Below are 14,612 nucleotides of genomic sequence, written 5' to 3'. Positions count from 1 at the left end.
ATTGGCACTGAGCAAAAATTAAGAGAAACCTACACTGAGAGCATTTCTGGCAAAATCATTCAATAAAGGCTTGGGTGGGGGGGGGGTAACACCTTGCCAAACACCAACACCAAACCCAACTGCCAACAACAACAACAACGACAACAACATACAAAAATTAGGTGCACTTCACGTCTGCCATGTAACTAGTAAGAGATAACAAAGCAAAATCATAAACGTTTTTATATTCTAGATATTTACAACTCCATGTAAATAAACCCCACAAATGTTTTAAAACTTAATTTTATTTGACCTTTCAATGGCATTGCTACTGTTAACCAGTTAACCACTCCCATCCATCACACTCCCTTGCAACATTCTTCTTTAAACACTCTCTTTCCATTTGGGTCATTCCTTCTTTTTTTTTCCTTCTAGAAGCTCATTCTTCTTGAGAGGGTAATTATTGGAGTTTAAGACTTTTTGTTTTCAAGGTTTCCCTGTTTTCTTACTCTATACTTTCTAACTACACAGCTTCATCCATGTCTTGGATTTGAATGACCGCCCATATGCAGAAAATTCCCAAATTTTTATATCAAGGTTGGAGTTCTTCTCTGAGCGTAAGACCCACCTGCCACCTCCATCTGCACGACTCAAATCACTGTTCAGGCTTTGTATGATATTCTAACTCATGTGCCTTGTTCTCAGAATTTGGCTCTACTACACAATATTGATCCATTTCGTTTCTGCTTTAAAATTCTGACCTTTTATTATTGTTAGGACAAAAACCTCTCCAACACTTTCTAGTTCAAACTCCTAACTGCAACTCAGTAGGCTCTCCAGCCACTGGCCTTCTTTCACCTCCACTTTTGCGCCATACTCTGTTCACAGAGACGAAAGCATTAAGAAAAGCCTTTTTACTAGCAATGTTTGCAAGGGAGCCCAGGCTTGAGAAAAATTGTGTAACTAAAAACACAGCAGGTACTTAACGAAAAAAACCCACCAGGTTACCAAGGTTACATTTAGTCTGTTCACAGGAGGAAAAGCAGTTTTCCTTCATGATTATCCCATCTGTAAGGGTCATCACGCCTGTAGCCATTGACATTACAAAGTTAAGGATAAATTTATTTCCACAAGAGTTAGTATTTTGTAGGAAAGGGCTCAAAGTTTCATTAATATTGGAGATTAGTATTAGGTTGTTCTTTATCTCAAAATGCTTTTTTTCTCTAAATGTGACTGTGCATAGCTGCAAGGTGATAGTTTTGCTTTTAGTCACATTGACAACAAAAACATAAATTCATGTCAAGCTGCAGATGTTGGCCATGTCAACTAGGCTCACTTACTGAGCTGAAATTAAGAGTTGGAGGCTTAATCCACTGAGCCACCCATGAGCCCCCACACATTATTTTAAATAGAATTTATTTGCCATATTTAAACACTTAAAGCATTTCACACAAAATAAAATAAAAAGTGATTAACTATTAAAAAGAAGAGTAAGTCCTGACCCAGGTTTAAGCATTCAATGAACTGTAAGAGAGACATCTTCAACAACCTTACCATGCCCAGAGCAGCCACGCTGCATGGCATCCCCACTGCATTTCTCCCCACTATCTGAATTACCTTCAAAGTCATGTCATCAGAACAGGAGGCCAGAAGATTGCCAGTTGGGTCCCATTTGATAGCATTTACTTCATTCTAAAAGTAACAGTAAATATTCACATTTTCATTTTATGGACTGGGTTGCTCTTTGGATATTAAACATATTTCAAAACCACTCTGTAATATTACTTATTCATCAAAACCACTTTAAAGGGGGAAAAAAATGGTTACTCACCGTGTGTCCCTGGAATGTTTTAATAGGTCTGTCTTGTCCTAATTTACAGACATGAATGCACATATCTGTACTACAAGAAGCAAAGGTGTTGTTGCTCTGCCAATCAACATCCAGTGCTGGTGCTGAAAAGGAAAAAGGGCTAGGTTTGCATTCATTCCACAAGCAGTGAAATCTAGCAGCTTTACTCTTAAACATGGTTGGACATTAAGCATGCTAATAGGAACTTAAACATTTTACTCTATAGTTTTTAAGATAATATTTTTAAAAATTATGGTATCTAAGTATCATAAATATTAATAAATTTCAGTTCAGTTGTCTTGATGTGAGACACAACCTAACAGCAAGTACACTGACCTGGTAACCAGATTAGGATTCCTGAGAGCTTGCTCTATAAACTACTAGCCCTGGATTCTTGGGATCTCATTGGTAAAAAATTAAAAGTGATGTCATTACTTCCTTTTATTTCTAAAATTCTCTGGAGTCTTCACTGGACAAGGAGGCTTGGTTCTGCCAATCTCTAACCATTGTACCCTAAGCAAGTCACTTATTAAGCTTTCATGCTATTTTCCTCATCTGAAAAAAGGGGATAAAGCCTTTTAAGTTTAGTACACAAGGAAACTGTGAGAATCAAGTGAGATGATGTGTGTGAAAAGTACTTTGTAAATTACAAGTTAGACAAATGTTATACTGAATAATTTCCATCATCCACTCAACTGATAAGTGGAATATTGCACATGATTGCAAAAACATTTTCTTCTAAGTGATTCTTGTCAAATGCTGCTTAAAATGGTTATCATTGAATTTAAAACCTCAGATGCCCCAAAGCTGGCCGGCTATTAATACTTATTTTAGCTCTGTGTGATTGGAGATTCGTTCTTTTCATTTCTCCCTGCTCCAAGGTGCAAAGGTTCTCTATAATTAGTAATGCAGATTAAGGTAATGATAGCAAGTAACTGGGTTAAACAATAGGAGCATACAAAAAACAATGGATTTACAGCAGTAGGGACACACTATGACCATTAACCAAGAGTAATTTTTACATTTCATTTGGCTGGGTGTAGAGATTAAAAGGTGACACATGATCAAAAGAAGACCTATGAATATAAAAATCATAGAAAACTCAGATTTTAGTGTCCTTATAATAAAATTTTATTAAAATCTAGCTAAGTTCATTTGGTTACTTATGACCCATGGCTGCTTTGCACTACAAGGGCAGACTCAACTGGCTGCAACAGAAATTCGACAGCTTATAAAGCCTAAAAAAGTTCCTTTCTTGCCCTTCACAGAACAAGTTTACCATTTAGAGCAAGCACTTAAAGACAAGGAGAAAAATAGGAAAGTTGAAGTTAAGCTGTGTATGCCCATTACTGGAGATATAAAGTATTTAATAAAGTAGGTCAAAACTGGTACCTATGGGGGGGGAGGGCGAAAGCCACTTCCTCATTGTATATATCTACACATAATAGTAAATGGCTATTTTTATACTGAGCATATTATAAATAGGTGTTTTGAGCACTGTTAGACTGATAGGCCAAGGAATACATCATGTGTAAGAGCTTACAACTATGGAAAAGAACAGCAAAAAGAAAGAAGAATTAAAGCATTTATGACTCAAAATGGAGAATTTTGAGCAACTACAGCAAGACATTTAAAAAAAAAAAAATCTAGTATATGGTTCAAGATGGAAAACTCCAAGGTGTAACAAACAATTCAAAGCCTGGCCTGGATTAGGCTAAGGCCAGGCCCTCTTTTCCAGAAAATGCTCCCTTCTTCCGTGGTTCCCCTCCTGCTTTCCCATTCTGTTCTCTATAATTCCTCACTTGTTTCTCCTGAGAGTGTTTTCTTAATAAAGCACTTCACTCAAATCCCTTGCTCAAGGTCTGCTTCCAGGAGAATCCAACTTAAATCAGCCAGCAACAAAAAATACTTTGATCAGTACTATGATCCAAAGTATATCCAACTTTGATCAGCACTACGTATGAGCTCTGCTGCTAGTCTGTATGCATCACATCATCTTAGAGCATGTGGATGACTGTCCTGGTCGTTGTCTGGTTACTCTCAGGGCCATTCGTAACACACTCTGTCCTGCTATACTCTACACGCAAGAGGGTGGACTCTTCCAAATTACATATCCCAGACTCCTGTGCCTACTGGTTTCCAGATGGGTTCATACGGTGGAGGACACCGTCAAGAGATCACGGTCAAGACAGCGAAGACAGACAATTTTGTTCTCTCTCTTTCAAGGCTGGGTCTCTGGCAGTGGCAACGATTACTCACTCCAAGGTGCCTATTCTTGCCAGATCGTTGTTTTGTTTTGTTTTTTTTTTAACAGTTCTAATTCCCACTGGGCAGTGAGATCCTGCCTTCTCTATAGTCTTAGGTTTTCTGCAGTTGTTACACTCTGAGTTAGTAAACATTCCTGTTTTTCACTCTTCCAACACCTTTCTAACTATTTCCTTGTATTAAATTCCCTTTCTTGGTATCTGGTTTGGACTCTGTTTTCATGTCAGGAATTTGACTCAGTACCTACTACACTTTCATTTTGACACTAAATATTATCACAGAAGATATCATTTGAAAAATAATTTTAACAAACTGCTTCTCTGATAAATAATTTGTCCTAATGTTGAGTGATAGGGGAAAAAGGGCCTGAAAAGTCTAATAAACTTAGAAAACAATTAAAAGTATAATAAAATTCTATAAAGAATGCCAAGTATCTGTCATGATGCACCAGGATGTTATTTCTATGCAAAGCCATCTGCAAAACAGGAGATAGGAGGCTGACAAAATAAGAAGTGGCATTCAAATAAGTATACCATTAGGTTCAGAACAAAACAAAAAGAAACTGTATGGCCAGGTGAAGGTAATTGGGGGAAGCTGGGGAACGCTGCGACGTAAGTTGTAGGATTTATGCTTTGTGATATGCCTAGCTCATAGAATACAATAGTTACAAAATTGGGTGTAATCTAAGAACACATAGTTCCTTACTTTGTATTTATTCCTAAAATGAGTCTAGGTAATGCCAATTCTTTAGGATAGAAATGCATCTCTACTGGGCTCCTGGCTGGCTTAGTCGGAGGAGCATACAATCCTTGATCTCGGGGTCATGAGTTTGAGCCCCATGTTGAGTATAGAAACTAATAAAGAAATTAAAAAAAAAAAACAGAAATGCAACTCTAATAAAATGCATTTTTCTGTAAGTGATATGTGAGAGGTGTGTTTGCTAATACTGGTCTCATTTTATGTATGATAAAAGGGATAAAGAAAAGTTAATTAAATTTGACTAGGGTTACACAACCCTTTAAAATCTTGGAGCTAAGATTCTAATTTTCGTCTTCTGCAATTTGATATATTTTTGTTACTCCCTCCATCCTTCGTAATTTAAAAACGTAATGAATGACCCAAACCTATGCAGTAAGGAGAGAAAGGCTTTTATTATTCATTTGCATTTTTTAGAAACAGCTTTGGGGCGCCTGGGTGGCGCAGTCGGTTAAGCGTCCGACTTCAGCCAGGTCACGATCTCGCGGTCCGTGAGTTCGAGCCCTGCATCAGGCTCTGGGCTGATGGCTCAGAGCCTGGAGCCTGTTTCCGATTCTGTGTCTCCCTCTCTCTCTGCCCCCTCCCCCATTCATGCTCTGTCTCTCTCTGTCCCAAAAATAAATAAACATTGAAAAAAAAATTAAAAAAAAAAGAAAGAAACAGCTTTATTAATATATAAATCACATACCATAAAATTTATCCATTTAAAGTGTACAATTCAATGGGTTTTGGTATATTTTATTATTAATTTTGATATATTGTGGTCATAGTTAACATAAAATTTGTCATTTATTAAGTGTACAATCAGTAGTATTACATTCACAAGGTTGTGCAACCATCACCACTATTTCCAAAACTTTTTCATCATCCCAAACAGAAATTCTGTAGCCATCAAGCAATAATTCCCTATTTCTCCCTCCCACCACTCCTGAGAACTTCTAATCTTTTACTTTTTGTCTCTATGAATTTTTCTATTCTAGATATTTACTATAAGTACAATCATATGATTTGACCCTATGTGTCTGCTTTATTTCACTGAGCACATGTGTGAGATTCACTAATGTAGCATGTTTCAGAATTTCTTTCCTTTTTATGGCTGAATAATAACCCATTGTATGTATAGACCATATTTTGTTTACCCATTCGTCTGTTGGACATTGGGTTGTTTCAACCTATTGGCTACTATTGCTATACTGCTATGAACACTGACATACAAGAATCTGTTCAAGTCCCTGCTTTCAATTCTTTTGGAGATATACCTAGGTGCAGAATTGCTGGATCATAACATGGTAATTGTATGTTTAGTTTTTTGAGGGACTGTTGTACTGCTTGCCACAGTGACTGTACCATTTTACAAACCTACTAATAAAGTATCAGGGCCTTGATTTCTCCACCCCCTCATGAACATTACTACTTTTTATAGCCATATTAATGGGTATGAAATGGTCACTCATCACAACTCATCTGTAATCATGATTTATGTTTTATGCAAAAGTGTATATTGAGAAAATTTAGCACAGCAATTAAAATATGGTAACTTAGGGGCGCCTGGGTGGCGCAGTCGGTTAAGCGTCCGACTTCAGCCAGGTCACGATCTCGCGGTCCGTGAGTTCGAGCCCCACGTCAGGCTCTGGGCTGATGGCTCAGAGCCTGGAGCCTGTTTCCGATTCTGGGTCTCCCTCTCTCTCTGCCCCTCCCCCGTTCATGCTCTGTCTCTCTCTGTCCCAAAAAAAAAAAAAATAAAACGTTGAAAAAAAATTAAAAAAAAATATGGTAACTTAAAAAGCATGGTAGACTTCTATTTCTGGTCAAGATGGAGTAATAGTGACAAAATTTACCTCCTGCCCAACGACCAGAACAAAATATATGAAATAACAATTTAAGACACCAGACTTCAAGCAATGAAAGACAGTGGTTCCTAACAAAATGGAAACCAACCACCAATGTGCTCTTAAAAAATTGCCCAAGCTCATAAATTAGGGACGGGGGGGGGGGGGGGTGTCCAAGTCTTGGCAAAGGAAAGAGGAATCTCTCTAGGCAGAGATCAATGCAATTCCTGAGCTGAAGATAAAGCTGAGAATCTGGGGAGACCAAGATAGCTGGAATTCATAGGACATTACTGGAAGAGAGAGCTATGCAGACAGAGATGTCACTAATTAGTAGTTAGAAGTAAATTTATAGCACTAAATATCCATATCAGAAAAGCAGAAAGGTCACAAATCAGTGACCTTAACTTCCACATCAAGCAAACAAAAAGCAAATTAGACAGACACTGAAAGCATGATACATAAAAGAATAAATAATTTATGAAATTCATCAACATTAATAACTCCTGATCTTCGAGGGACATTTTGTTTGGTTTGGCTTTGTTTGAAGTAGAGTTGGCACAGAGGGACACTATTAAAACAATGCAAAATGAAGCCACAGACTCCAAGACAGCATTTGTAAATACCTGATAAACTTGTTCCCAGAATAAAGAACTCACAACACTCAGTAATAAGAAAACAATAAATTAAAGGTCCAAAGATTTGAACAGACACTTCACCAAATAAGATCTACAGATGGTAAACAGTACATGACAAGATGCTCAACATCATTAGTCGTTAGAAAATGCAAACTAAGCCACAGTGGAATACCAATACCCACTGATTAGAGTGGCTCCAATTAATGACACTGACCACTTATCAAGTGCTGCAAGGACATGGAGGGACTAGAATATCCACCTCTGGTGCAAATGTAAACCAGTTTGGAAAATGTAAACTTTGGAAAACCAGTTCAGCTGTTTATTAACAAGTTAAACATATAACTTCCCGTGTGATCTAGCTTTTCTATTCTTAGATATTTACATGGAATAAATGAAAGCATGAGTCCACATAAGATCTTCACATGAATATTGATAGCAGTTTTATTTATGTAGCCCAAAAAATTGGAAACAACCCAAATTTGCTTCAACAGGTAAATGGATAAACTGTGGTGTATCCATACAATGGAATATCAATCATCAACTGAAGGGAATGCAAAACAATTATACAGAGGGAAAGAAGCCAGATGCAAAGAGAATACATACGGTGTGATTCCGTTTACATAATGTAAACTAACATGTGGTGAAGAAAGGTCATGAGTGGCTTTGTCTGGGCATAGAGGGGAGAGATCACAAAGGTGCAGGAGGAAACTTCCGAAACTAACAGGTGTATTCATTATCTGAAGTATGGTGATGGTTTCAATGGTAATATGCATATGTCAAAACATATCAACTTGCACAATTTAAATGTGTATAGCTCATTTGATGACAATTATACTTCAATAAAACTGCTTAAAAAGACAAAAATGCATGGCAAGAAAGAATATCATGGGTAAAAAGCCTATTTAACTTGTAAAATGACTTCAATGCCACCTACCTCATCAGGTTGTAGCCAGGACTGAAGGGAATCATGTATACTACTAAGGGCACCATCTCTAACACAAAGGTGGTTTAGGTTACAGAGTAGCTAGTAACAGTACCAAACACTTAACTTATTTCAACTTTTCATCACTCTTAGGAGGCAGGAGAAACTTTTAGGTGAAAGAGCCAGAGGCCTAAGAGAAATCTATCTGGGTGAAGACTAGAAACAAAGGTGAAAAGGAAGTAAAACAAGTAAACAAAAACTGATGTGTAAATGTGGTAAGCTTTAATCAAGCTGAATTGTTTAAAATGATGCTTGCAAAATTATGTTACCTAGGTACTACAGAACAGTCATTTTTGTACCTTATTTAGCTTGTTTAGTCACACTAAATAGAAAAGACAAAAAGCCAAAATGTCAGAAGCTGTTTTAATTTTAAAGGTGATGCTGTGCTACTGGCTATCTGTGAAAAGGATGTCACCAAAGATTTGAAAATAACCAGTTACCTTCAGTTACCTTTCAAAACAAAACTCTTCCCAATCACAACAAAATCATCAAAGCAGCAGTTAAATCAGGTAAAATAGTAACACTACTGTTCTAATACAGCTGACCCTTGAACCACACAGGGGTTAGGGGCCTGACCTACCCCCTCCACATGCGGTTGAAAATCCTCATGTAACTTTTGACTTTTTCAAAACCTAACTACTAATAGCCTAATTGTTGACCGAAGGCCTTATTAATTAATATAAACAGTCAATTAACACATATTTTGTATGTTGTATGAATTTTATACTGTATTCTTAGAATAAAAAGTAAGCTAGAGAGAAGAAAATGCTAAGAAAATAATAATAAAAAAGAAAATAAATTTACAGTATTGCAACTGTATTTACTGGAAAAAAAAACAAAAAAACCAAAAACACGTAATAAGTGGACCTGCACAGTTCAAACCTGTGTTGTTAACAAGGGTCAACTGTAGTTATTAGGCATCTTGTTTAATATTAGTAATTATCATCAGGAAACTCCTGAGAAAAGCACAAAGCCAGGGAGAGCTGGTACTAAAATCCAGCTGTGTCCACTCATCAAGTTGTATACCTGGTGCATGGCTATGTATCAAGGAGGTAGGAGCACAGAATGTTGGTGGGGTGGGGGTGGGAGGTGGGAGAGGTCAGCTCAGAGTTACTGTATTTAAATGTCAAATTATTTTTTTGAAGAGAAATCCATCCAAAGTACCCAAGTTCCAACAATGCTTGGAAAACCTATTTTTTTTTAATTTCATGTACACAGGAGGACCGATTTAGAAACGAGTCCAAAATGAGAAATGACAACACCTTAATTTGTATGAGTTTATACATTATTTTCCTAAACATTATTTAGTTTTATCCTCATAACAAATAAGTATAATTATAATCCTTCATTTATAGAGAAAATGAGGCTCAGAAAGTTTAAATGACTTCCTCAGTCTTAAAGCTTGTTAAGTGGGGGTGGAACTGCCATTCAAACTTAGACCGCCTGATTAAAAAATCTATGTTTTCACCATTAAATAATACCGATCTAATTGCACTAGGCTGCAAACGCTTTTTTAACAGTAAATTTCACAGAAAACGTTTGATGATCCCCTGACAATTAACAATCTGAAAGTCATGGAACATCAAACTCTTCAAAGGACTAGTAACAAGATTGATATTTGATATTTCAAGATTTTAAGTAAATTATATCCCTTTATAAGTTTAATTAGAAAAACAGAAGAAAGCTCCAGTTCTCATGGAAATTGTGAAGATTTACCTGAATGAAAAGGAAACTGCTGCTTGGCCTCACCAGTATGTGCATCCCAAATAATTGTAGTCTAAGATAGAAAATAAAAGGAAAATATATTAAGAGTAATGTTAAAAGGTGTTTATGACAGATGCATACATAAGATGCCTAACTATGTTAAAGCAATGGGAAATGTCAAAGTGAATTTAATTTTTAACATTTACTTTATCCCCAATAGTACGAGAGTATATTTCATTTTTTGGTGGGGGGGAAAATGACTATTAAGTAGTTGCAGTTTCCGCTGGTGATTTTTCATCAGTCAGCTTACTTCAAATAATTATTATCTGTCTACAAAATACCAGACATTACATTACAATGCTTTAGAAACTCAACTGCAATAGCGTATTTAGTGTAAAAAATTTTTCTAGCTTTTTAGCTATTAGGAGGCAAATTCTTGGTTAATAAAGTCATCAGCCAATTCTCAATACTAAGATTTTTAAAGCTCACATTTATACATTACGGCAGCTTGAATTTTGACAAGATTGAAGACAACATCTTGTATAGTATATGCAAGTATGACAAATAAATCTGAGTGAATATATATTCAGAACTCCTTTAAACACCCTCCCATTACTAGTGTAACTCTGGGGATGTAAAGCATCATACAGTGGCAATGGTTATTAATGGAACTTTTCCCTCCTATTCCTGGCCTCCTTTACTTTCCTTCCTTTTTTTTTTTTCTCTCTACTTCTGACAACTCATTCAGTTAACTATGATCATATACTTTCCTGGATTAAAATAATCTTTTTTTTTTTTTTTTGAGACAGAGAGAGAGAGAGAGAGAGAGAGAGAGAGCGAGCGAGCGAGCACGAGTGGGGGAGGGTCAGAGAGCCAGGGAGACACAGAATCCAAAGTAGGCTCCAGACTCTGAGCTGTCAGCACAAGAGCCCGACGTGGGGGTTGAACTCACAGTGAGATCAGACCTGAGCTGAATGAAGTCAGATGCTTAACTTACTGAGCCACCCAGGTGCCCCTGGATTAAAATAATCTTAAACCTATATTCACCTTGGGAGGTATGGTAAAGGGGCTGACCCAGGAAAATGAAAGCAAGAAGGCTGTATTTTCAACCTATCCATATTTTCCAGCCTAGCTAGGTGAAAAAAGCTGGAAAGATCCTGCATTTCTTACATTTTCAATTAAACACCACGAGTTCAGCTAACAGACTGGCTCTAAGATTTCTCATGGAATCACTCCGGAGCTATTTTCATAGCTGAGATAAACTAGAAACAAGAGAAGGGAAGCAGAGTATGGGAGGTATGACATTCATTATTCCCACAAATTCCACCAAAACTGAGGCGTGGTCACAAAGATAAAAAAATAAAATAAATGGCATTTTGATGAGTAAATTCAGGAATAAGTGGATAGAAAATCTAAGAGCATTTCTATTATCATCATAAATTCATACCTGAATTTCCCATATATGAATGTTTTGTTGTTTATATGATTAGCAGAAGAAAATACTACTTTAGGTTATACTCTGTAACACATTAACCTTTATAAAACTTAGTTTAATGTTCTTTTACCTTGTCTACTCCAGCACTTAGGATGAAATTTCCTTTCTTATTCCACTTCAACGCAAATATAGGGCCTTTATGCTGCCCCAAGGTGCTAGCAAGGTTACCTAATATTTAAAAAACAAACAAACAAAAAAACCCATTAAAATTACTTCAAGCTTTAAACTTAGATCAACAACAATATATGAAAAGATAAATGCTTCATTTACCATCTTTAGTCCATATTCTGGCAAATCCATCGTATGAACCAGTTGCTAGAAGTGTACCTTCACTCTGTCAGAGAAACACATTTCCTTCAATTATATAATCCAAAAAGGGCATTTAATTAGACTATTTCATATTTAAACCTTAGAAATAGCAGATCCTTGACATTCTCTGCCTCAAAATTTCTGTTTGCCAATTCCCAAATTGCCTATTTGGGAATGTTACCAAAGACCTACAAAACACCCTTTATTGCTGTGAAGCTAGTATTTATTTAATCAGCATTCAGTCAGCGTGTGAGCCTTATATCCAAATCTCAAGAACGACAGGAAGCACTCTGAGGCAGGACCATCACTACCTTTATGCGTGCTAGGGTCTCCAGTATTCTCATAGGTGCGCATGATGAAAGATGGGAGTGGGATGGTAGACTGGGAAGGACATCAAAATCATATAATAATGATTTAACAGTAAAAAGCAAAATTGGCTAAAACATTTTGTTATAAGTAGAAGTTTTTATATGGCCCTCCCTCTAAATCTTTTACTGTCTAAATGAAGCTTGTATTGTGTGTGAGCCAAACAACACTGCTGTTTCAGATGACCAGATATTTAAATATCACTGAATGTTTCTTTCCTTTGTTAATTCTTTCCCAATACGAGATCCTATTAAATAAATAAATAAATAAATAAATAAATAAATAAATAAATAAATAAAAGAAAAAAAAAAAAAAGCCAGAAAAGAGCATAGGCTGACTTTATAGTTAATGAAGTGAGTACAATTGCCTGGAACTACTTTACCACAAGGAGAAATCCATACCAATTTCTCTAATCTTATATTCCCTTGCTGTGTCTGACCTTGAAGAATGGTACAACAGAAGGACAGATCTACGGAAGTGCAAGTTACAGAGTGCATGAAACAGACTATTACTGGGATTAGTAAACACTACTGAAGACACAGAATGAAATCCTGCCTTACTCAAGTGCTTTCTTGATGGTGTTTGGAAAGGGAATTGAAAACAAGAATCACCTTTTTTCAGACCTCTCAAACCATACGTTACGTACAGGTAAGTGAGAAACAAACAGATGCTGGTTCTAGAGGTTGTAGACTCAGTCCTGCCAGGAACTGGCTCTATGGTTCTATCTGAGGAAGAAGGAGCATGTTGAAACCAACAGCAAAAGCTTATTTCCAGACTCCACACAATGGGAAGTTTCTTTTAAACTACTGGTCCCCAAATGTCTTAGCTCATGGACCACTACAGTAAGAAAAGTATATTTTAAAGGATAACATTTTCCCCTTTTAGTGGAAGATTCAAGTTCATAGTGAATAATGCATGTTTGAAAAGTCCACACTTTTAAAAACTGTAACTTGCAGTTCAGAATCACCAAGCTCAACAAACCATTTGTTAACCATCCTTAGTATAACCTGTAAATTTCATTAACATATGGCCTCTGAACCAAATAGCATTATCAAGGCGATAAGGCCTCTGACCTAAGATATAAAAATAAGGTCCCATTTGAGAAGATAATTCTTAGTCCTGACCCTACAACCAAACAATACTGTGACATGCTAAACCTCTTTTCATTTTTGTAATTGTTAACTTCATAGGAGGGAAAGGGTAAATATATTGCTGGAAATTTTGGAAGACAACACTAAAGAAAGGTAGCTATGAGTTTTGGGAGAATTTCAAAGAAACTGAAAACTTTAGCTGGAGCAATCATTTTTAAAAACAGACCTCATTCATTGGAATGAGATTCGGAAGATCCTTTGGAAAGCTGCACAAAAAGCTGTCAAACAGAGGCCAGAGGAGGAAAGGGTGTTTGTTCATTTGCTGAGGAAAGGACCACGAACCCCATTAAATGCTTGGTAATACTGAAATAGTCCAAGATGTTTCTTAGAATAGGGAGGGTAGGTAAAAAATGGATGCAGAAAGAAAAAGGCAACATGGAAAAGATACAGAACTGTAAAAATGCTAACTTTTCACAAATTAATCATGGGCATGAAACAAATGAAGCTGCTAATCACGTATGTGAAAATGAAAGGGTGAAGCTTTATCAACTAGGAGCTCAAACTTTCTGATTAAGTCAGAACAGTCAAGTTATCTCTAAAAGATGTGGAATGACAAACAGAATCGGAGAAGTGTAAGACTGCTACAGTTGAATGAAGCCTGGAAGTGACCTAGACTAATGGCCCCTAAAAGGCAGGCAATCAAGTTTTCATCAGTTGATATAGCAAATGAGAAAAACAAGAACATGCTTTTTTAATGTAAATTTCTCTCCTCCCCCAGCAAAGGACTTCGTAGTTAAGGATTTAGTATGTGCCTATTGTTGACTTTCATCTATTAACTTGTTTATGTAGGTACCATTATCCCACTTGTACCTTCCATGTGAGGAAGATGATGCAGAGCGGGCCACCACCAGTTTTACAAAGGTTCTGCTGCAAGACAAACTGAAGAGCTGCAAGCTGAACCTCGGTCTGACTGCTGGAGGGCCAGTCTTTGTTTTTTTTTAACACCACACTTCAGAATGGGGAGTCCTAGTTTGTTGTTCTTATTAGTGAAATTCAAAAACATGTGGACAAATGGACACAACCTGCCATTAGTCTGAAGTCCAGAGAGGTTAAGTACATTAGTAACTACATTCATCGTGGTTAACAGTGATACTCACATTCCAATCTAGGGATGTCACATCCTTGTTGCTTGGGACATCTTGCCCCCCTTCTCGTATACAATGTCTAAGTACTAACTGCGTGGAGCCACTAGTGCTATTTTCACTAAGATTCCATATTCTTGCTGTTGAGTCTCCAGACCTATAAAGTATGCAACAGATTATTTAAGATCTCATGACATTCTCAAGTATCCC

General features: G+C 36.8%; 1 protein-coding gene across 5 annotated transcripts in view; it reads right to left on the bottom strand.

Annotated features, from left to right (window-relative positions):
• The window catches only part of TBL1XR1 (TBL1X receptor 1), a 180,244-nt gene that overhangs the window by 12,275 nt on the left and 153,357 nt on the right, over positions 1-14,612 (bottom strand). For all 5 annotated transcript variants that reach the window (XM_043594874.1, XM_043594878.1, XM_043594876.1 and 2 more), the window contains 6 exons: positions 14,418-14,559; positions 11,765-11,828; positions 11,565-11,662; positions 10,012-10,072; positions 1,811-1,932; positions 1,597-1,671 (listed from right to left, as the gene is read on the bottom strand). In XM_043594874.1, coding sequence (XP_043450809.1) covers positions 1,597-1,671; positions 1,811-1,932; positions 10,012-10,072; positions 11,565-11,662; positions 11,765-11,828; positions 14,418-14,559 — 562 coding nt within the window. The remainder of the gene's footprint in view (positions 1-1,596; positions 1,672-1,810; positions 1,933-10,011; positions 10,073-11,564; positions 11,663-11,764; positions 11,829-14,417; positions 14,560-14,612) is intronic.

The sequence above is a fragment of the Prionailurus bengalensis genome, chromosome C2, assembly GCF_016509475.1.
Source record: "Prionailurus bengalensis isolate Pbe53 chromosome C2, Fcat_Pben_1.1_paternal_pri, whole genome shotgun sequence".
NCBI lineage: Eukaryota > Metazoa > Chordata > Mammalia > Carnivora > Felidae > Prionailurus > Prionailurus bengalensis.
This window is presented reverse-complemented; position numbering and strand designations above follow the sequence as displayed.